This window comes from Rhipicephalus sanguineus, chromosome 1, assembly GCF_013339695.2.
Source record: "Rhipicephalus sanguineus isolate Rsan-2018 chromosome 1, BIME_Rsan_1.4, whole genome shotgun sequence".
Classification (NCBI taxonomy): domain Eukaryota; kingdom Metazoa; phylum Arthropoda; class Arachnida; order Ixodida; family Ixodidae; genus Rhipicephalus; species Rhipicephalus sanguineus.
This window is the reverse complement of record NC_051176.1, coordinates 229,062,482-229,086,289: the sequence shown is the minus strand read 5'-3', so window position 1 is coordinate 229,086,289 and position 23,808 is coordinate 229,062,482. Positions and strand designations below refer to the sequence as shown.

The window sequence follows — 23,808 nt, the reverse complement described above, 5'->3', positions numbered from 1 at the left end:
GCCTGCGCTGTCGTCGAGTGGCGGATAGACACGTCGTACTTCTTTGTAGTAGTTTTTATGCCGTTATATGAGGTCGGTGCCAAGTCTGAGGGGCGCGCATTCCGGTTGGTTAGATCTCGGGCCACGGGGTGCACCTCTTGCTCCTCGTTCATATCCCCGCTTCATTACGCGTTGTAAACGGGCCTGCTGTGCAATTTTGTGAGCTTCGAGAGTGTTATATCTTCCCCATCTCAGCATTTGCTCTGTATTAGCATATTCAGGGAGTCATAGGGCCACCTTATATGCTGTTGCTTTATCAGTTATGTTGCTGATATCATTCCTGTCCGAAAGACGGAGGCAGTAACATGGGAAGGAGTGCACTATGCAGGTGACCAGGAAGGCTCGAGTCTGCCGGCACAGATCTGCCTCCTTCATTCCATGATGTCGTGCGGCTATACGCGCCTGAGCAGGCCGTATAACTGGCAGGCCGTTGCTTGTATAGACCCGCGCTTTTCTCGGTTTTGTGCGTGTCGTGCTGCACCAGCATTCCTAGGACGCTAATTCTCAAAACAAAAGGGACTGGTCCGTCTTTCATAGTCACACGTGTAGGCATAGACGTGCACACGGGGGGGGGGGGGGCAAGGGGGGGGGGGGCGTTCCCTCTAGTTACCTAAGAAGGGGGGCTCAAAGTCTGCCCCATACATTGACTTAGTAGGGAGGGAGGGGTGCTGCGATGAACCTCTCTCTCCGCAAGGCGTGAGGTTAAAGAGATGGGACGGAAATTTTCTAAGTCCAGCTTTTTACCTAGGTAGGTATCCAACTGGTGGGTATGGTTCCCCCTTCCAGCGTGTATTGAAAAGTTCGGTAATCCGCGTCACTGAGTCGTCGTCTAAGTTACGTAGTATTTTATCGGTGACTCGGTCCTCCTCAGTTGATGCTATGGTTTTCTATTTGATTTGGGCAGGCCCGTAGCCAGGAATTTTTTCAGGGGGGGGGGGGGGGGGGCACTTGCTGAAAACCTTGACTTTTTGAGGAAAACACCTATTTGTATTATTTACTTTTGGTAAAAACACCTACTTCACCAAAATTACGGGGCGGGGGGGGGGGGGGGATGGCCTGGATTAAGGAGGAACCACGTGTTTTTGCACCCTAGCTGCCCATTTAAGCGATCATGTATTTGGCGGAGGTGGAGACAGAAGTGTACCTTTTCGTGGGTCTGGCACAGTTACCGGTCCTCGCTCCAATGAGCGCCCTGTTAAAACGTGGTAATAATCCTGAGTTTGTATGTCTAGGGTAAAGCAACCTCGCGCTGAAACTTGTAAGGCTGAGCTCAGAGCTTGTAAATGATGTGAGGTTCTTGGCGATGAATGCATGCGAATGCACAGTTACCGAAACCGCTGCGTCTGGTTTTCCGCAGAAGGTGCGAATGGAGAGGCATTAGCGCCGCTATAGTTTCAGTAAGGGGGAGAGGCGCGCGAAACAAACACGTTTCATCGCGCGCTTGCGCCGCTTCCGACGGGCGGCGCACGCGCGCGCTGGCTTACCCGTCGAAGTGCACCTTGCCGTCGGGCCCTTGCGGTGGTTCGGCGCCACGCGTGGTCGCAGATGCGAGCAGAGCGCACAGCAGGAGCAGCAGCATGTCGGTAAAGCAGTGTGCCGGCCGTCCGTCCGCGTGTGCAGCAACGGCCGAAGCTGGGACGGGAACAGGTTCGTTTTTGTGCCGTTTTGCGTCTTTTTATTCCTGCACCGTCAGCGCGACAGGTCACCGGGCCAATGCAGGTCACCTCGTTCATGTTGATGACGCTCTCCTCCCGCCTCCAGCCATGCGGGACACCGGCGCCTGCATGCAACTGCACGTACTCGCTGATTGATGAACCCGGTGATGACCACCTGCGCTGAGCGAGCGCGGCAGCACGTCAGTCAACATTCTCCATGCACCTTTCCGGTCCTTGGGTTGCTTTCGCCGTAGTTCGCTTGTACCCGGATCAGATGCACAATCAGGGCACAAAGAGGAGACGCGCACAAGCTCCGGGCACGCACTTTGAAGGCGTGCGCGAAAGGCATCTTGCCGTACCACATTTCAGCGGATGACGCGCGACGGTCCATTGACAACCGGATAGAAGGCACCATGATTTTGATCGGCGAAATGCGCTTCGGGTGAACGAAAATCGATGGCTGGCTAGTTTATTTAGATATAAGAAACATGTTGACACACAGTGGAGAAAAAGTACTAATTAACCGATTTCTGGGGTTCATGTGCCAAAATCACGATATGGTTATGAGGCACGCCGTAGTTGGGGACTCCGGATTAGTTTTGACCACCTGGGGTTCTTTAACGTGCACCTAAATCTAAGTACACGGGTGTTCTTTCATTTCGCCCCCATCGAAACGCTGCCGCCATGGCTGGAATCGAACCCGCGTCCTAGAGCTTCAGCGCGACACCTTACTTGCCAATTAAGATACCATGGCGGGTGGGAGAAAAGGAACCAGAAAACTAACCAATAAATATTATGTCAACAGTGTGAACAGTAGCAGAAATATAAGGATTAAAAATAAATTTAGAGATGGAGAAAACTGTACTCGACAGGAGCACTGAACAGAAAGCATGCAACCTGTGTAACGATGTACGTATATACTGAAGAGCAAAAAAAAAAAAAAAAAGAACAGTGAAAGAAGAAGGATAAAGCTTTGCGATTGTTCAAAGGGCAAAATCTACGCGTACTGTTCGAAGCCGGGTCAGATTGCCTGCGAACGCGTATAGTTATAGGAGAAACTTTTCAGGTGAGCACGACTCGTGGATAGTACATGCATGTGGAAATGATATATCATTTCCACATGCATGCAGACGCACATATGCCGCTTTGAGGGCGACTATCCCGATTCCCGCAAGCAATACGAAAATCTTCAAAAATGTCTCGCATTTCACGTTTTATTATTAGTGTTCAGCAGCATCTGGCCACATGTCGGCTGTAAGCACTCCAAGCTTCCGAAAAAGTAAGCCGCGCAGTTCACGGCGGCGACGAATGCGCCTGTCGCCAGGCATACATAGTTTTCATTGACGTCACCGTGGTCGCCAACTTGGAGTACTAGCTGGTTGAGATGCTGCGTGAACTCTTACTCGAACACGCGGAGGAAGAAACGGTGACATTAGATTAGTGCCGTTGCCCCCTCGTGTTCCTTTGTGTTCCCCCCTGGCGCGGCTGGAACAGAAGAAAACGGGGAGAGCACAAAACAACGCGGGGACCGAAGGACTGTGTGCCCTCCCCCGCACTGACACTCTCTAATGAGATAAAAATTCACGGTGGCCGCTATGTTGACAGAGAACCTGTCTGTGGTGTCACGTGAAAACTATGTATAGGTCAGTAAGACAAGAAATATGACTTCGACAAAGTAAAACCAGCAGCATCGAGTACTTTGCAGACTCTTAATCACTAACATGTGACTAAGCCACAGCAGTTTTGTGATGTTACTGTTTTTTGAGGTTCCCGAATTTTTATGTCGATATTATTAACCCTCCTGTCGGAGCGTATTACAGGAATCTATAAAATAGTCTTGTTTACACAGACATGAATTTAAACTTCAACGTGTATCAATCAGTCTATTTCCCTCTTTCAGAGATGGCAACAGTGGCGTAGCCAGAAATTTTTTTCGGGGTGGGGGGGGGGGGGGGGTTCAACCATACTTTATGTATGTTCGTGCATGCGTTTGTATGTGTGCCTGCCCCTCTATATATATTTATGCACATGCAAAATTGAAAACTTTCGGGGGCAGAGGTTTGAACCCCCCCCCCCCCCCCCGGCCTACGCCAGCGGACAATATTATTATTTGTGGTTAATTTCTCATCATGCTGTGTCAGCACGGTCAGTGCGCCCCGCCTTTATCAGTAAAGGGGTCACACTAGCACAAAACAGTGAACGTATCCTGTTAGAATTCCGGAGTATCTATCCATGCAATAGTTATTTTTTGTGCGCTTTCATATTCCCTTTCTCGTGTCAGTTCTACACCTGAATTTAAAATTACATACTATTTTCCCTATGCTTTCCTTGGAGCAGGCAGAGCTGCCTGCTCCTAAAGTTCACATGTTACGCGACGTCATCAGGTACCTACGCCACCATGCTAATATACTACCAGGGTTAAATATTCTGCACATACAGTTGAAACTCGATTTAACGAAGGGATGACAACGCTCGAATTATTTCGTTAAATCGAGAATTTCGTAAAATCAAGAAAGGTTTTTCGGTCCTAAAAGCTGACACGGTATTGCTTCTGCCTGCAACCCGCGCCTGTGCGTCAGGAAAGTCCGTGAGGGCAGACATAGCTAGGGGACACCATGTCCGGGCAATACAGGCCAGGTAGACATTCACGTGAAGCTATGAAGAACGAATGCAGTGATTGTACGTGCAGGCCGAGCGAGAAAGGTGCGAGGAGATATGGTCAGTGCTATCTGTCGCATAAACCATGAAATACCGAAATCAATCACCACCGCCTCTAGCACCGTCCGGTACGTAAGAGCACTACCGACTGCTAAGTCCGTTGTTCCGTGCATGGATGCAGCGTGCAGCCTCGTCAAAGTAAAGCTATAGGGCCGCAAATAGGGCGCCTAGGTGTTTGAACGCGACGGCGTTAGGGCGCATGCTCCAAGAGGGAGAGAGAGAAACACTTTAATAAGCAATTATAAACCAAGCACGTGGGAGGGAATCCTATGATAATCTCGGCGACCACCCGGGCCCGTTGAACCAAGGCCTGGCGGACCTCGGGAGGGCCGTCGCAGAGGGCCCTCCCGAGGGCATGATCCCACAGCTTTTTGGCGCGGAAGGGGCGCAGGATGACTGGAAGGGGAGGGAATAATTTTGCGGCGCACTCCACCATGACATGGAACGCCGTTGGGGAGCTGCACAAGACATATATATATATATATATATATATATATATATATATATATGTATTAATGAGAACTAACAGACAATAACGCCAAGGAAAGTACAGGGGGTGTTCTCTGTAGTATTTAGAATATAAATGTGAAGAAAGTAAAGTGGACGAAAAGATGACTTGCCGCCGGCAGGGACCGAACCTGCGACCTTCGAATAACGCGTCCGATGCTCTACCACTGAGCTACGGCGGCGGTCATCCTCCCGTCCACTTTCTGGGGTATATATGTTGATTAAACATGGGGATGTTAGTCAGCGCCAATCGCAGCCATGGCGGCGAGTGTGGAACACTCTTTTATTGCCTGTTGGCGTCACGTAGCACGTGATCTTTTTATATATATATATATATATATATACTATATATATATATATATATATATATATATATATATATATATATATATATATATATATATAGTCTTCCCACAGCTGGAGCGGGTCGTATGTGCGTACACGGCCCGGCGCCGCGGGCCAACCGCCGAGCCATCTGAACTTGTACGCCGCGTGTGTGATGTGTAGAAGCGACATTTGTCTTTCCCCTTGCTCACGCCGCTTCTTATCTACCGTACGAAGATAAGACGGGCATAGCCCGCCGCCTCTCCTGCCGCTGTTCTTTCCCTCCCTAGTTTTGTCACTGTTGCTTCCTTCGTGAGTTCTCGCTTCCTTTTTCTATTTTTTCTCTCTCTCTTTTTTTGAAAGTATCGTCTGGCCCCCAAACTGGGTGGGCGGCCCTTGTGCAGCGGGTTCGGCAAATGGCCGTTTCATTTCACTTACATCCTTTGAGAAAAAAAAAAAATATATATATATATATATATATATATATATATATATATATATATATATATATATATATATATATATATATATATATATATGCGCCCGGAGGAATCAGGAAAATTATTAAGGTGACAACGACGCGTGCTTATCTACAGGGGCCCGTGCGCGTGGCAAAATCGTTCGATGGGTTGTACGGAGTGAAAGTTCTGGCGTTACTTTGGTACCATATCAGGGAAACGCGCGTGGTAGCATATGTGGACAGGCCTTTATCGGGTCGCGGAATTGCTATTTCAGGTGGCCGCAAAGATTGGACGATCCTCGAGCAGAGAACGGTTATATTGGTTATGTTTATTTTATGGCGAACCGAAAAACTGGCTAGACCCTAAGCACCTTACATTGAAAGGCAGCTTCAGCCAAGTTTTCATTCATGTAGTTTTTTAAGAGAAAGGTTCTTGGACGCGTCTTCCACCAACTTTTATTATGAGGTATATGATGACGTCCGATAATGAAAATTTCTGACATAATTTTCCATATTTACTCGAACACTTGCAACACTGGAAGCCACGATTGTCTTTCGGGCCTTGCCGCTGTGCATTGTAGTGAATGACGTGCAGTCGGTCGCACTCTGCAGTGCCATGGCGCACACAGTGTCCGGACTTCTGCGACGCCATTCGGATTCCCCAGTAAACGCGTCGTTGCGCGTGGATTTCCTACTTCAGAGACACGATCGAGTCTGAGCGCGTCGACTTCCTACTGACATGATCGAGTCCGATCTGCTAATTGTAGAACGGTGCACACAGCGAAAGAAAGGGCCCCGAGATTTGAAAACATGCAGGGGCCGTTAATTGAAACGGCCGATGTCAACGGACCGCACCTGGGCACTTGCGAAACGCACAGCGGATTACACAGAAACCTGACGGGAAAGCTGAAATTACAGGGGCATGTTTAGCCGTCAGATTTGCACTCTGGCGACACTGACCCCCGAGTCTGGCAACAGACTTATGCGACACCACACAGGGGTGCAATCTTGTATGCGTTCTAAAAGGAACGGAGGCGGTCCGTTCTATCCAGCCGCACGCGAACGGTCAGTGTGAACCGCGACAGACGTCAGGCCCTACATTGACCATTCACGTGCGGCTGGATAGAAGGGACCGCCTCCGTTCGTTTTAAGATCGCGTACAAGATCGCGCCCCAGAACCCTGCCAAAATTGACTTGTCTCTCAATTCGAGCACATGACCAATGATCCCGCCGCGTAACATAGCCACACGCATGGCCACACGCATGGCCACACGACATTGTCACATGACGTCATGTGACAATGTCACGTGACATGGACGGCCGCCACGTGTCCTTCTGTATGCTTCGCGCTGCTATCGCACTCCGTGCGCGTAAGAACGCTTTAATGTCTCTGTAACTTTCCTTTTCGGTGACAAAGTATAAATTCGAAAATAACTGCGGCCCAGAGTACGAGCGTGCGTGGTGAAATGCAATCGCTCTCTCCCGTTGCGATTCCTGCGGGCGCTAGTGTGGCGACTATGCAATGTTAGCAGACCGTAGCAAGAAGCGCATCTGATCTAAACGCCGCTCTTGATTTATGTCGGCTATAGGCCAATAGCATGCTATCTTCTGTTTGATGTCAAACAGCAGGCGCCGACAGCTCCGAAGTGTGTGAGCACCGGCCTCTATATGAAAAGAGGGCGCCTGAGAAATCAGCAACTTCGCGCTTCGCCTCTAAACTCTCCTTGCCGCGCACGACTGCAAAATTATGCTGGACTGCTCATAGCAGTGTCTGCTTTCCGCAAGATGCGTTTTCTCACCAAGCCCTAGGAGTGGTTCATGACTCCTTTAAAGACAGACCTGAGCAGTATTCAGTAGCCAACATTTAGCATAAGTTCCAAAACTATAGCTTCATCTAGTATTGACATCATTACTAGGAATCACATAAGGCACCCTTACGACATAGTAGAATATTTGCTAAAGTTGCACTGGCTTCAATAATAATGAAATGTTTCCCCTAAACGTTGATGACCCTGTCCTTCAGAGTAGCTCAATTTTATTCCCGTTTTCTGTGCTTCATACCAATCCTTTTATTTCTGATCACTGCTGTTGCTACTTGCAGGGACAACTTTCAATGCTCCAAACAGCTGTTCATTGGCTTATAAGTGCAGTCATGGCACTTTACAAGGTGGTACTTGCAAGGCAGGGGACATCATGCTGGCTTTGCTGTTTTCATGACTCAAACATCGAAGTTAGATTAATAATTGGAAATAACGATAACATATACAAAGAAGCAGACGTGCAAGTGGCGGTTTTGTTTCACAATCAAGACTGTCAGACCTCAGGCAGAAGTCTTTGCCACAGACCTGGCGGAATTCTTTGGTAAAATGAGGCTTTGTCACAGTTCGGCACGAATATAGCATTGGACCTTTTCAGGGAAGGCAGTCAGTGCATGCGTGGCAGTGGTGATAAGATGTGAGCCATATTTTTTTAAGGGTCACAGCATGGTGACAGGAGCGAACCGAGTGATACCTGGCGTCACAAGCTCGCTAATTATCTCAGAAAAAAAAAGTGCACATCTAGGCCCCCAAAGTTGTGGACAAGCACACGGCGGACAACTTCAGAAGCCACGCACCACTAGTTTCGATTTCGGTAATCTCTAGTGGAGGTGCTTTTCAGACCCAGAATAGGTCCATTCCACCACTGCTTACTTGTAATTCGAAGCCAAGTCACTGTACTCTTATGTCAGTTTTCATCAGTGTAGCCTACCAGCAGTTGCAGTGCTAGTTCACAAAAGCCTAAGAAAAATGAAGGAGGACCAGGTCGCAGCTGCAATCTTTTATTTCATAAATAACGGCTTAATAAAAAACGCTTTTTTTTTTTCAATGAAGGGAGCAGAGTGAGAGGAGAGTGAAGGAGAAAGAGAGAGAGCGAAAGAGAGAAGTTTTGGGGCTTAAAATGATGCCTGTATATGTTGTGCCATGGGTGGTTGTAAATCATAAATGTATATAACATGGGTAGTCCCCTCATGGGGTGGAATGAGTCCCCCTGCTGAGTTGCAGGGCAATAGTGTAGGAAGGGAAGGCAGAGGGCGCCTACTATCGGACCAGCCTGAGGCACTTCTTGAGATTGTCGATGGTCACCTGTTGCTGTTGGCGCTCCTCGTCCAAACACTTCTTGCTCTGGTACAGCTCCTGCAGCAAAGCACCATTGGCCATGATGAGAGACACCAATAGCACTTGCACCAGAGTGACACATGACGACACTTAACAATTTCTGGGAATAAAACTCTCCTTTATGGCGATAGCAATTATAAGGACACTTCAGGCGCATTTTTGCTGTCGCCGTCAGCATTGCCATCGTGTTCCACATAAAATCCAAATCGATAACATCGCCACACTGAACGTACGTTATATGCGCGAGTGAAAGTGTGGGAGCGCTAGCGAAGATTGCGGCTCTAGCAGAAATAAAACGCACCAGCCATCTCCGTTTCGCGAAAGGCGCGTGGTGGGGTGTTGGAGGGGGAGCTGTGTGTCTACGGCAGGAAATGTGTACTTGACCAGACGGGCATGCACTATATCTTTCCAAGGGATCAGCCGACCACTCATACCTTTCTACGTGTTGTGTTATCATTACCAAGTTTGTGTAGAAGCCATAGGCAGCACAAAAGTCGCTTCGCTTGCTGCAGCATCCACGTTTCCTTACGCCAGTGTTTTGTTTAGTTATGCCACAGGTCTCGGGCTAAAGGAGTGAGCTGCTAGCCTTACTTCGTATAACATTCCAATCTATTGCTATCATGTTCACAGCTTTGCCCTTGCAGCGAAAATGTGACGTTTTATACCGGGTGTTCAAAGTTAAGCTTTATGGTTTTGTTAAAATTCAGCACTGGGAAGAACGTGAAAACCACCTTTGCAGACAAGTTATGTATCCAGTGGGACACAAAGTGAGACAACAATTATCGCTGTCAGCCGCCCAATCAACTAAGATTGAATAATGAACTTTTTAATGAGTGCAGAAAACGAGCATGTTTGTATTGAAGAGTTGGAGGCAGTTGCGTTTCTATAAAACTTGGAAGAATTCTTCAAGCATGTCTGTGCCCCGAGATATCCTGCTCTTAAAAAATTTTCTTTACTTCTTGATCGATTTTGATGAAACTTGGTGACTTTACGTATATTTGTGTGCTGATTTCGAATATGCAATTACCTTTCTAGTATAATGTGTAGTTTTTAAAATGGAAAATATTTCATGTGCCTTCTGGGGAGCAAGATTATTTCTCAACTGAATGTGGTAAAAGTAAATCTGCATGTTACAATAATCTGCAATCAGAACTGTGTGCAGTGCAACAAAATATAGATGTTCTAAACCCATTTGAACAAAAGTTATGGTATGTTGAACATTCGCGAGTGAGTCAATTTCAAGCTGGAATTTCACTCGTGAATGTTCAACATACCATAACTTTTGTTTAATGAATTTCACTCGTGAATGTTCAACATACCATAAATTTTGTTCTAATGGGTTTAGAACATCCATTTTTGTTGCACTGCACACAGTTCTGATTCCAGATTATTGTGATATGCTGATTTAATTTGTAACTCACTCAGTTTAGAAAAAATCTTGCTCCCCAAAGGGCACATGAAATATTTTGTATTTCAAAAAATGCACATTATACTAGAAATATAATTGCATATTTGAAATTAGCACACAAATTTACATAAACTCTGACAGTTTCATCCAAATTTATCCAGAAATAAAAACTTTTTCAAGTGCCATGTTCCCCCTTAATTGTGGTTTCCATGATTACTCATGCAAGACGGTCAGGATCGGCGCAGTCATTGCTTGCTGTCACCAGCCGGTAGCAAAAGGGTAACCATTATCATCTTTGTCTATGCCTTCATCCCTCTGGCCACAGACATGCTAGAAGAATTCTTCCAAGTGGAACTGCGTAGAAACCCGACTGCCTCCAACTTTTCAATACAAACATGCCTGCTTGCTGCACTCATTAAAAAGTTCATTATTCAATCTTAGTTAATTGGGTGGCTGACAGCGATAACTGTTGTCTCACTTTGTGTCCCTCTGTATACATAACTTATCTGCAAAGGTGGTTTTCACATTCTTCCCAGGGCTGAATTTTAAGAAAACCATAAATCTTAATTTTGAACACCCTGTAGTCAACTGCCGATTTTTCGGACGCCCGATTTTCCGGACATGCTCGAAAATTCGGACGCTTTCGCGGCACCGTCACCAGCCCCATAGACTTCAATGTATTAGAACGTCCAAAATTTCGGACGCTGAGGCTATTCCGCGTCCGATTTTTCGGACTTTCTGCCCAAATTGCAGGTCCGAAAGTCATTATTTGAAGCCCCCACCTCTGCCGCGTCTATCATCTCTTAAGTTCGAACCAGCGTTTTCGCGAGTCGATCTGTTTGAGACAGTAGCAGAGTCCGAAAGTCAGCTTTGCCGCAATGCCGAAGCGTTATGGGGTGAAGCAGACCAGAAGTTCAAAGGGGCCGCTATCGCGGCGCCGTGCGGCGATGTTACGGATAAGCAGCGGAAATGCACGGAGGCGTGATGGCGGCAGCTGGCAAACGCGCCAGTACGGCTTAATCGCTCACAACCTTTACGATAAGCATCTTCAGTTAACTGCTCGGTAGTGCACGTGGCCTAGCGCAGTTGCATGCGTACTGCACGCATTTGATAGGCGAGAACCCAAATGCGCCGCGCCGCCATTCCTGCTGCCTCTCTGTGCGAGACCGCTAAGTGCGCCGCATAGACGCGTTGCCTTCGCGGACGAAACCAGCTCGCCATTGCCGCGCCCGTGTGCGGTCAGGAACTAAGTGCGCATCACGAACCCTTTCATGATAAATGCGTGCGTACGATACAGCAACAGTAAAGTGACGGCGTCAGCTTAGGTGGCGATGTGCTGCACACAACTAGAAACGATCGGCTTGACACGGCAGCAAATGCTGCGTATCGGCGGCGATTCGGCGATGTGTGTGCGCATTTTTACATGCGCACACGCATCGGGGAAAGCCGGACGAGTCGTCCGCGCTTCCGCCAGTCTTTGTGTTCCGCGTCATCGTTTACAAACGCTTCATGCGAGATAGCCGTAATCTATTCCGCGCTTTGCTGTTATCAGCGGCGCTCATCACGAGATGCAAAAGTGGCGGTTGGCACGTACGTAGTTAAGCGGGGTTCGCGGAAGGTACCGAATGTATTTGCGAGAGCTCGGGCGCGCACCAAAATGCCTGATAATTGTACTGGGAGGCATTAAAGCTATTTCAGACGCGGCTGTGGCGATTTGACCACTTGAGCAGAATAAAAATGCATGAATTTGTTTTTTCGGACTGCCCGATTTTTCGGACGATTTCGCGGTCCCTAGGGAGTCCGAAAAATCGGCAGTTTACTGTATTACATTCTTTTACATAATGTATTATTTCACAATAGCGATAAGCACAGCTAAACCTACAGTACAAATGAGAGTTGCTGCACCAGAACTATGGCACTGTGAGCCTGTGCCTGGAAACCCACTGCACTGCATGCAAGGTGGCTCAACTGCATTACATGCTTTAGCCTGGATACCGTGAACATCAAATGCGATGAATAAAGTACTAGTGTCAAAACAATGAATATTGCATCGATCAGTGGTCGTTTTTGAAGCGCCAGAAACTAAGGCTTCTTAGTGAAGCTAAATAAATCTTTTAGCAATTGCATGGCAATGAGCCATCAGCATTTGGAAGCAGTGTGCTACTTGCGCTGGTTAACCCAAAGACTCTCCACTGGGCACTGTGTGGTAAGCTGTTGTAGGACGCCAGGTGCTACTGTGTTCGTTTCTTACAAACATGTGCATTTTTACACATGCAGCAAGTGGCTTGAGAAGAGTTGTGTGCTGTGCACTGCCTCAAGCATGTGTTGCCACAGCAATGTTGTAACTGCACAATCGAGACAAAATAGGCACGAAGTTTTTGTGTAGCCTGTAGCATTGTAGCCTATAGCACCTTACAGACAGGTCTGTTAAAAATCAGATTTGTTCCACTGACGGCACAGACATACAAAACTAAGAGAGAATAACGGTTTGTTAGTAAATATATGAAAGTACACTGTATCCAGATCTGTTTTAATGAGCATGGAACGTACAAAATTTTGTTTCTGGCAGTTGGCAGCAAACGTTGCTACAAAGCTGTGCTTTCTAGCAAAATTAATTCTTTACAACAGTGATGTGATTGACTGAATCTGTTTTGGAGCAGGTTCTTGGAGCAGCAAAAAGTGCGTTTTGGAGCAGCCAAAAACGCGTTTGGGAGCAGGGAAAACAGCTTTTGGATCAGCTAAAAGCTCACTGCCAAGGGGAAAAATGAACCGTGTCAAGCAAAACAGTCAAATAAGGAGGAACTGTTTTGAAATAAAAAGTTCTGTTCAATAACGGCTGTTTGCATAACACCATTGGATCACCTAACAGCCCCGTAAGCGTAAACATTGGACAAGGGTGTCAATGCAGGCTGCCATTGGCATTGCGGTCTTATAATGGCTTAGAGTGGCCAAACTAACAATGCAGGTAGTGTTTCCCAACTACAGGAGAATCTCGGTGATACGAATCTGAAGGGGGAACGACAATATTCGTATCGCCCAAAATTTGGTATCATCAAGACTAGCTAGCAAGACCTGTTTTCAAACCACAATATACGCACAAAACATTAATTTCTGTCAAAAGAACTCGCGTATGCCTTTCTGGGACACACGTGAACGGACAAATAAGGGACGGCACAGCTGGCTGCCGCGAAAGCGCGCGTCAAAGCTTCGCATGAGGCCAACTGAAAACTAAGTGAAGTCCGCTCCACCATAGTGATGTAATAGTGACAAGCGAAGATCGACACGAAAGCCGAAAGGCTTCGTGCCAGGAACGTAGGCAGAATTTTTTGTCTTGGGTTGGGGGGGGGGGGGGTCGACACTTCCTTGATTTGAAGTGGGGGCCGGGCAGGCAGATGTGGTCAAGTGTCATTTTGGCCTCTGTATGCCATAGCAAGAAAAAAAAACATAATAATTTCGGCGGGGGGGTGTGCGCTCCTCCCGGCTACACCATTGCTTCGTGCCTTTTTCTACGACTATATAGCCTTTAATCTACCGCTGCGTTAGCCGCGTACCTTCGGAGCTCGTAGTCGCTATCGATGATCGCGTTGATAGCGACCGTGGTTTCGTGCGCGGCGGCTGCGGCAAACGGTAGTTCCGTTTTCAATCCGCCTGCGCTGGCTGCGCACGTGCCTTCAAAACTACGTTCTGCGTCGCCTGCGGGAAGCAGCGCCACTTGGACTGGGTGGGCGTTGGACTCACGTGCACTTTCGGAGTCCCGTCAGTTTCGTCGTCGCCATACATGATAGTGTCAACAGCGACTGCAGTTTCGCCCACAGCGGTTATGGCAAACGATAACCACAATTCTGACAGTGTGCGCACTGGCCGCGTGCGTACTTCCGAAGCTAACAGCATTCTGCTCTCGGCCGTCGCTCGACGGATTCGGTACCAAAGTTCGTATCACCCGCCGCGACACGGAAAAGTGTTCGGAACATCCAAATTTCGGCCCATTCGACACAGTGAAATTCGGCTGGGAAATTTCACGAATTCGTATTAGCCGGTTACGTTTACATCAACGCCTCCTAAATTGGTTTACTTGGGTTCGCAAAGAGCCTGGATCGGATTGGGTTGCAATTTTTGTGATGTCCAAATACGTCTGATATGCAGGTCTTTGGAGTTTTCAGTACACCTGCTGAATTCCGATGCGTCTTCGTGGCCTCAATGTGCCTCTTGTGTAGCATGTCGCTTCATCGCTGCAAAGCCATACTGTTATTTCTGCTGTGTAGCTACCCCTAACCATGGTCAGCCGTAACCGTAGTCAGCTTAACCACGGTTAAGGTTGTCCGTGTGACAGGGGTATAACACTCGTTCGAATAGCGGAACTTAAAAAAGGGTGCAAAAATAAGACAGGCGTGGACGTCGCTGTACTAACAACTGAAATTTTACTTCTATGTTGCTGCGGCGGTGCAGTCACACCAGCTCGCGGCGAACCGCTCCTTACAAGGTGCATTTTTGGGGGGTCACACCAATTTGCAGCAGTCTGGAGAGGGTTATGTCGGTTATGGTTATGTCCCCAGAAAGCGCCGGGCAGCGTGCCGAGAAAAATGATGCACGAACACATTCCTCTCGCGGCACGAAAATTTTGCCGCGCGGCAGCTTTGGAGTGTCGCGTTTTGCCGCCGCCGGCGCGCTGCGCACGTTTTTCCGCTAGTGTGCTTATAGTTTGGCGCAGTTTTGGCGCAAAACAGTGGAGATGTAGCAGGATGTAGCAGCTTTCACGTCTTGGCGCAGTTTGGCGCAATTGGCGCAGCTATCACATCACTGTTACAACCATAACAAGCTTCTGAGTATTTCTGTGATGCCTTTATTTAGATCTGCAACTGTATTGAAGTTGCCATGTAGCATGCTCAGCCACAACAGCAGCACTGAATAGGCAGCTGCGGTGAAGCCTCTGCAGGAATTTTTTAAAAAGAATGGAACAAGAGGCAGAGCCAGACTTACTGCCATTCGAATGCGCAACCGCTGGGCTTCCTCTTGCAGCTGCTGCTGCTCAGACCGCAACTGCCGTTCTCTTTCAGTGAGTAGCACCCGCTCCATGTGGCGCTCTGCATTAGGGACCACAACCATGATCATTATTCCTTGCCACACTGAATTCACATAGAAAAATGTACGGGAAAAAAAAGTGACCAGTGAAGTAAACAGACACACATCATAACCATGGTGAAACGACTGCAGAGGAATGAGTAACTGTCCATAGTAATATGTGCCCTGTCCTGAAGCTTGTGGTCTAAGTTCCAAACACACAAAAGCAAATGAGAAAAGAACTCAATATACTAAGACCAAGCCAAGCAAATACTTTGTACTGAAAACTCAGTCAAATCTAGCAGCAGCAATGCTAGCCTAATGTACAATAACAATCCTGTTAAGTTATGCTGATAAGCTTATAACAATTTAGGCTAAGGAATAAATTTATAGGATATGCAGTGCAGTTAATACATTATGGTAGTGCAAAGCAGGCAGTCAGATAATTTTCCATTATGTTTACAGAAACTCGGTTCAAAGGTAAAATGTAATGCTTCTTTTACTTTGTAGAATATTTTTACACTTTGATTAACAGTAGCTTCATTCATTACATTCCATCAAGAAATTACCACTAAGCTATAGAAATTTCTATGGAATACACGACAGAAATGTAATTGAATATTGATCATCTTTTATAAAAAGAGGAAATATTCAATATTTAAGCATGTTTTATTAAATCTTGCATTGGTGCATACAGTTTCAAATAATGTGCCCCTTTGGAACTTGAGCTGTGAAGAAATGCTATGCACGGATATTACGTTCATGTGCACCTATCACTTAGCCAAACAAGCTACCATGATCACGTAACTGTAAAGCAAGTTTTCTATTTTATCCAGAATTTTCTATGTATGAAGTAGAGCCTTGCATTACATTTTCCTTTGTTCAGCCATTCCTCCGATGCATGCCAGTTGTGTCAGTAACATTTAAGTGGTTGCTTAAGTGTGCTAGGGTAATTTTAACTGGAAATCTGGTTCTGTTGTTCTTTGCAGAAAAATGGCTACATTTTAGTATGATGCTCACTTCAATGGAAAGCAATTTTGATGGCAGGAAAGCTTTGCAATTCTGAAGTTGCAAAGCATCTTGACACTGGTTAAGTAAATGAGTAAACAAATCGTGGCTAGCAAAACTCATGGGTGAGACAAGAAATAGGAGCATGACCACAAATTTTTGCAATGTGGCAGTGCAAACTGGATGGAAGACAAGATGAACACAACACAGTGTTTGTGTTGTATTCGTCTTGTCTTCAGTCTGGGTCACGCTTCCCACATCTAAAAAGTGTTCAATTACCAACTCCCCCAGCTTGCCGTTTTAATGCTTACAAAGGTCGTCTTGCATAAGTCCTGGTGCTATACCCATTTTGCGGGCACCTGACGCCTGAAGTGAAGAAGAAGCTGATGCAAACAAAAACCCATGTTGCTGTGATTAGAGCACTGCACGGGCCGTGATTCTCGGCCCGGGCCCGGAACTCGTTCAAGTTTACCCGCCCGTACCCGGCCTGGTGACTCAAAGCGAGGCCCGGGCCCGGCCCGAACGCGAGAAAATCTTTCGCTTACCCGGCCCGGCCCGACCCGACCGCAGATCGGGCCCGACAGGGGCCCGAGCGAATAATCTAGGTGGTGTTGCCCGTACATGGAATCGACAGCAAGACGTTTGTAGTGACAAATGTTTACTCTTTGTTCGTGCATGTTTCGCTAACAATTACACTTTAACCTACGGTAATTTCTTGTAAAAAGCGGCTCACGGTGGAAACATGTAGCTGAGCGGGGGTACGATGAGCGTTTGTTCAGGCGCCTATTTTTTCTGCAAATACAATTGGGATAATTAAGAGCGTTTTGTAGCAGATATTGTAGCACGGAAAGTGATTGACAGAATGAGCTCAATTTTAATAGGGAGCGCAATACAGTAGAACCCCGCTGATACGTTTTTGAAGGGACCGTAGGAAATAAACGTAAGAGACGGGAAACGTAAGAGCCGAAAAACAGGAAAAACGGCAAAATATTTAGTGGTACAGAATTTTATTTCAATTCTTACGAGCAGCACGAAAATTGGCACGCTCAGCCGCGATTTAGTCGATGGATAGAAACGCGGAGCTTAGGACGGCCTCATCCACAGAAATGTAATCAACGTATGTGATTTTTTAAACACCAACAGCTGTAGGCATGAAAGAACTAAGCACACGCAAGCGCGATCGGCGCGGCGAGTCCGACCGCGAACCGCACGCACGACCATGCGAGCTCCAACCAGCTCGAACTCCTCCCGTTCTCCGACAAATAACGATGATGATGAGTCTACGCCAACGCGATGACAGAAGTAAATGCCAATCGCGAAGGCCTTGCTTTCGCAAGCAATTACGTCATACACGCCATGTTTGTGCAATACAAATCTCAGAGGCTATGCTTTTGTCAATAGTAAATGCCAATCTCGAAGGCCTTGCTTTCGCGAGCAGTTACGTCATAGACGCCATCTTTGCAATTTGAATCTCGAAGGCCATGCTTTTGTTTGCATCAATTGAAAGATTCTGTTGCTTGCGCCTCTCATGCGGCTAATATTACGGTCAAACGAGGCCAAACTGCGTGAAAATGCACCATGGCCGCTCTCTTTGGTAGTCACTCGGTCGGCTCCGAGCGCACTTCGCGACGTATCATACGGGAACGGTCCGACAGTTACGACATAACAGCGGGGTTCCCAATACATTGTATCCTATGGGAGCTATGCCGGGACCGGCGGAAAACGACGTAACAGCCGGGAAAACGCGGCAGTGAGGAACGTAACAGCGGGGTTCTACTGTATTTGTTTTTACTGCATGCTCTATTGAAATTTAAAGATTGCTCTAACGAAAAAGTGAATCGTGCACTCTTCTGGAGAAGTAGCACCTGTCTCCAGCATAGTAGCGCCTTGCCACAGCAAGAGAAATACACGAAAAAAACCACATTTATTACCTCCGTTGTAAATACACTATCCTAGATAAAGATTATAACGAACCGCGTGCACCACGCGTACTTTTAGTAATACGTATATAAGCAGCCCAAAGGGAGAAAAAAAAACTATTTGTCAAAGCATACTTTTCATATATCACACTACGGCTAGTACAGTTTTTTCGTGTGTGGCATAGTTTATATTTTATTTTTTCACATGTTATTCTCCCGAAAATAAGTTACATATCCAGCCGCGCTAAAGTTTCTTGCGCTGCTTGCGCTAGCCGCAGGGCGCCTTGCGGATTGTGGAGGCGTCAGCAGCTGAACTCCACCACTGGACGAATTTAGGATATATTTGTGTACCTCTTCAGAATGAATATAGTAGCTGTCCACCTCATCCCTTTATTTTTCTCGTTCCCGAACAACGTGCCACTCTTCAATATTATGTTTAAAACTCCTACTTGAGGACTTCTTCCAGTTTTCAGCAGTGTATGTTATGCATGGTTTGCACTATGCTGATTTTTTTTTTTCATGTTCTAATGGTGTATGCCTTCCTAACGATGTTGTACCGGTAGAAGGTGGCCATTGGGCTACGCGGATAGGACTGGCTGGAGATGGACGAAGCGATTTCGGTCTGTTTTCGGGGTTCGTTCCAGTTTGCTAATAAAGGCGCCAATAAGCTTCTCAACGCTTACTCATTGGACGCATGTGGTTCGACGTAAGGGGGACATCACCCGGTACTGTGGACCTATTTTAATCCTGCACATTCCAACTCTGTTGCGGCAGTATCATGTAGCTTTCTCGGGCTGCACGCGGCCCACGGCCGGATCTATCGCTACCGTCTTCGTCCAATTTTTTTTATTTTCTTTATGTGTACGTTCCGCAGCTACACAGGCATGACAGTTCTAAAGCATTTTTTTATCGTGAGGCACTCCCTGCGGTCACCATGTGTTGATACATAACCGTGAAACAAAACTATATTTCAGAATCGGCGGCCAGATTTTAGTCCATTTGGAGATAGGTATCTATATGTTGTTGGAATCCTGCCGCCAAATCCCCTTCAGAAATGACCCATATATGTGATATGGGAAAGGTCTTCTTTCAAATGGCAAAGTGAGCAGACATTCTGTCCCCCCAATCCCCGCTCCTACCTTCGTCACTGTTCTGGCCCTGGCGGGAGTAAATTTTCGTGAATGCGGCCCGTTAGCTGAGGTGAGTTCGAGAACCCTAATCAGTGTTGCGGAATGGGCGCCTCCATTCCATTCCAATTTCATTCCGAGGAATTAAAACTTGTTGCAATTCCATTTCTTTCAATTCCTCGGAATGAAAGAACTTAGCCCATTCCCACTCCGGGAATGGCCAGGCAGTTCAATCCCATTCCTGTAATTCCTCAACGTTGGAAAGACATCTTGATAGTTTTATCGAGTTAAGAATGAACGCCCCATAAAGCCGATGTCATCTGATGCATTAAGAACTGCAAAAGTACGCAAAAGAAGTTACCACGGTCGAGGGATAGTAGCTTGGTGACATATCTCGTGCAGTACAATCGCCCACTAATTCCCATAGGCGCAGTTCTCCCGCTACCTAATATTATTTGCATGGTCAGCATGTTTGAACGAATGGTGATGTTTTATTATTGTTTAAGCCTAAATGTGTTAATGCTAAAATGACGACATAGTGTATTTTTATGCTGACAAAAATATAGTGTTCAAGAAGACTAAGCAGTTTTGCCACGCGTCTGGAGCGGTCGTGAATATGGAGAAAACTAAAATTTGGTTGATGGGGAACAAAACCCTCTAGATCTGCTGGTGTTAGTTGGAACAGTGCACCGCTCGGGCACCTTGTGCCTTTGCATCGAATACGGAACACTGGGCCGCACTGCTCGTCAGCACTTACGTTTGTAAAGCGCGCCTCGCAAGCACGGATGAGGTGAGGAGAACTTTCTATGTGCGCCTGTGCACAGGTATGCAATGTCTTCCTTGTCGCAAAGGTTATTTACGTATGTCAGGTACTAAACTGCTCGTGAGATAAAGATTAGGCTGTGCATAGAGTCGCCACTTTCGTGTGGGGGTATCAATAGGAACCAACGCGCAGGTTCCCAGGTACACTAACTTATGCCTCGGTTTCTGTTACAAATCGGCAGATCGTTCACACTTTTACACCACGCCTACCCTTGGCTCTGGCTAACTAAATGTAAACCTAGAGAATGCGTTGTGTCCTTCGACTTCGAAAAAACATGTACTCAGGCCTACATGACTAATATCAGTATGATATACAGTAGTAGCAATTAAGGATGTAGGAAAATACGCTCCTCCCCAATGCCCTCTTTGTTTTATTGTTCAATTCGAGGCTCTGACTTACTAACGTATGAAGTTTGAAAAACAGCACGTAGACGAAAACGTGCTCTATTTTTGGAAAAAGACGTAACTCCATTCCCATTCCATTTCGTGCCAAATGCGCTTAATTCCATTCCCATTCCATTCCTCCGAGCGTTGTCCCCATTCCAGTGATGTGATTGACTGAAGCTGTTTTGGAGCAGGTTTTTGGAGCAGCAAAAAGTGCGTTTTGGAGCAGGTAAAAGGGCTTTTGGAGCAGCCAAAAACGCGTTTGGAAGCAGGGAAAACAGCTTTTGGAGCTGTTTTCCCTGCTCCTAGCTAAAAGCTCACTGCAAAGTGGAAAAATGAACCGTGTGAAGGAAAACAGTCAAATAAGGAGGAACTCTTTTGAAATAAAAAGTTCTGTCCAATAATGGGTGTTTGCATAACACCACTGGATCACCTAATGGCCCCGTAAGCATAAACATTGGCGTTGCAGTCTTATAATGGCTTAGTGTGGTCAAACAAACAACGCAGGTAGGGTTTCCCAACTACAGTAGAATCTCGGTGATAGAATCTGAAGGGGGAGCGACAATATTCGTATTGCCCAAAATTTCGTATCATCAAAAAACTAGCAAAATCTGTTTTCAAACCACGATATACGCACAAAACATCTATTTCTGTCAAAAGAACTCGCATACGCCTTTCTGGGACACACGTGAACGGACCAATAAGGGACGGCGCAGCTGGCTGTCGCGAAAGCGTACGTCAAAGCTTCACATGAGGCCAACTGAAAACTAAGTGAAGTCCACTCCACCATAGTGACCAGGGCCATAGTAAGGGGGGTTTGGGGGTGTTCAAACCCCCCTCGAAATTTTTCAGTTTTGCTTGCGTATATATACACGCACACATACAAACGCACGCCACGAACATACATAAAGTATGGTTGAACACCCCCCCCCCCCCGAAAAAAATTTCTGGCTACGCTCCTGATAGTGGCAAGCGAAGATCGACACGAACGCTGAAAGGCTTCGTGCCTGGGGCATATATGGTATGGTAAACTTTATTGGGGTCCTGGCCGAAATTTTTGGGGGTGGGGGTGGGGGGGGGGGTGGCACCTCCTTGATTTGAAGTGGGGGACGGGCAGGCAGATGTGGTCAAGTGTCATTTTGGGCTGTGTATGCCATAGCAAAATAAACTTTTTTTTTTTTTTTGGGGGGGGGGGGGGGTGTGCGGTGTGACCCCTCCCCCAGTTACGACACTGCTTCGTGCCTTTTTTTTACGACTATATAGCCTTTAATCCACCGCTACGTTAGCCGCGTAGCTTCGTGGCTCGTAGTCGCTATCGATGATCGCGTTGATAGCGGCCGTGGTTTCGTGCGCGGCGGTTGCGGCAAACGGTAGTTCCGTTTTCAATCCGCCTGCGCTGGCCGCGCACGTGCCTTCAAAACTTTTCAAAACTACGTCGTTTGTTGCTATCTATAATCGCATCTGCCGCGGTTTTGTCCGCGGCGTTTGCGGGAAGCAGCGTCGCTTAGACTGGGTGGGCATTGGACGCGCGTGCACTTTCGGCGTCCCGTCAGTTTCGTCGTCACCATACATGATAGTGTCAAAAGCGACGGCGGTTTCGCCCACAGCCGTTGTGGCAAACGATAACCAGAGTTCTGACAGTGTGCGCGCTGGCCGCGCGCGTACTTCCGAAGCTAACAGCATTCTGCTCTTGACCGTCGCTCGATTGATTCGGTACCAAAGTTCTTATCACCCGCCGCGACGCGGAAAAGTGTTCGGAACATCCAAATTTCGGCCCATTCGACACAGCGGAATTCGGCTGGGGAATTTCACGAATTCGTATCAGCCGGTTACATTTACATCAACGCCTCCTAAATTGGTTTACTGTGGGTTCGCAAAAAGCCTGGATCGGACTGGGTTGCAATTTTTGTCAAGTCCAAATACGTCTGATATGCAGGTCTTTGGAGTTTTCAGTACACCTGCTGAATTCCGGTGCTGCTTTGTGGCCTCAATGTGCCTTTTGCTTGTAGCATGTCGCTTTATCGCTGCAAAACAATTATGTTTGCGGTTAGTAGTCTGACTGCAGACAATGCAAAATCCACTGCCATCGCTGCCTTAGCAACACCAAGATGATATAGTGCCACCATTTTCGTCCATCTTGATTAGGATGTTGACAATGAACTTGGTGGAACGACCTGAGGCTCTGACCCGCCGAGGACGGAATAGTCTTTGTTGATAGCCGTTCCACGGCGAACCTAGTTTTCCACGAGGTTTGCTCACTGACTGACCATGACCTTAGCCTCCCGAGCCGTGACGTTGGGAGAAATAAAAATATATTAAAACTTGCATCTCACATGCGTGTATCCTCGAAAATAATTTTCTATCACTAAAAAGCTGCTCGAAGAATATAAACGCAGCCGTTTTACACAACTTGCCACAGCTGTACGACACAAAAGAAGTCAAGCCAAGAACTAATCGAAAACCAACATGGCCGACGATATGACCGGGCGTGTACAGTGAACTAAAGCGTGCGAGCGCGACTGACACTCCGGCTGCAGAAATGAGACGGCGGCAGCTAATTCGTGTAGTCACCACCTTGATCACCACAACACGTGCAATCGGACGATCAACACCCGCGATACGGGCAACAACAAGAGAGCACAAATGAAACGTGGCCGGCGACCAGCCACTGTAGTTGAGAGTAGCTTTCTTTTAGAAACTTTCGCGCGTGCTGTTACGTGATTAAACCAGTAATAAGTTAGTCTAGTAAATAATAAGATATTTACGAATTACAAAAGTTACGCATACATAAGTCAACAGTTATCTCCCTAAAAGGTCCCTGGCGTCGAGACTACGCATTCGGTCCGAAATCGAATGCGAATGTGTTTCGGGAACTCATTCAACAGGAAATGTCATTTTCATCGAATGGCATTAGTTTCCCCGTGTGACAGCAAACAAATGCCATTACAAACGAATGACATTAGCTGTAAATGACATTAGATTTGCCGTGTGACAGGGGTATAAGTGCTGTTATTTCTGCTGTGTAGCTATCCCTAACCACGGTTAAGGTTGTCCTAGTGACAGGGGTATAACACTGGTTCGAGTAGTGGAACTTAAACAAGGGGGCAAAAATAAGACAGGCATGGACGTCGCTGTGCCACACTGAAATTTTACTTCTATGTTGCTGCGGCGGTGCGGTCACACCAGCTCGCGGCGAGCCGCTCCTTCCGAGGTGCATTTTTGGG

The 23,808-nt window shown here is 47.0% G+C and overlaps 2 protein-coding genes across 4 annotated transcripts in view; both read right to left on the bottom strand.

The window, feature by feature from the left end:
* The window catches only part of LOC119373756 (carboxypeptidase B), a 31,134-nt gene extending 29,109 nt beyond the window's left edge, over positions 1-2,025 (bottom strand). The window contains exon 1 of one of the 2 annotated variants that reach the window (XM_049420001.1): positions 1,524-2,025. In XM_049420001.1, the coding sequence (XP_049275958.1) occupies positions 1,524-1,618 (95 nt within the window). In that variant the 5' untranslated portion in view covers positions 1,619-2,025. The remainder of the gene's footprint in view (positions 1-1,523) is intronic. The other variant, XM_037643822.2, reaches the window with a different exon arrangement.
* A 6,480-nt stretch (positions 2,026-8,505) lies between these two features.
* Positions 8,506-23,808, bottom strand: part of LOC119373736 (uncharacterized) — a 151,926-nt gene continuing 136,623 nt past the window's right edge. For both annotated transcript variants that reach the window (XM_049419999.1, XM_037643803.2), the window contains exons 17-18: positions 15,244-15,347; positions 8,506-8,876 (exon numbers count right to left, since the gene is read on the bottom strand). In XM_049419999.1, the coding sequence (XP_049275956.1) occupies positions 8,781-8,876; positions 15,244-15,347 (200 nt within the window). In that variant the 3' untranslated portion in view covers positions 8,506-8,780. The remainder of the gene's footprint in view (positions 8,877-15,243; positions 15,348-23,808) is intronic.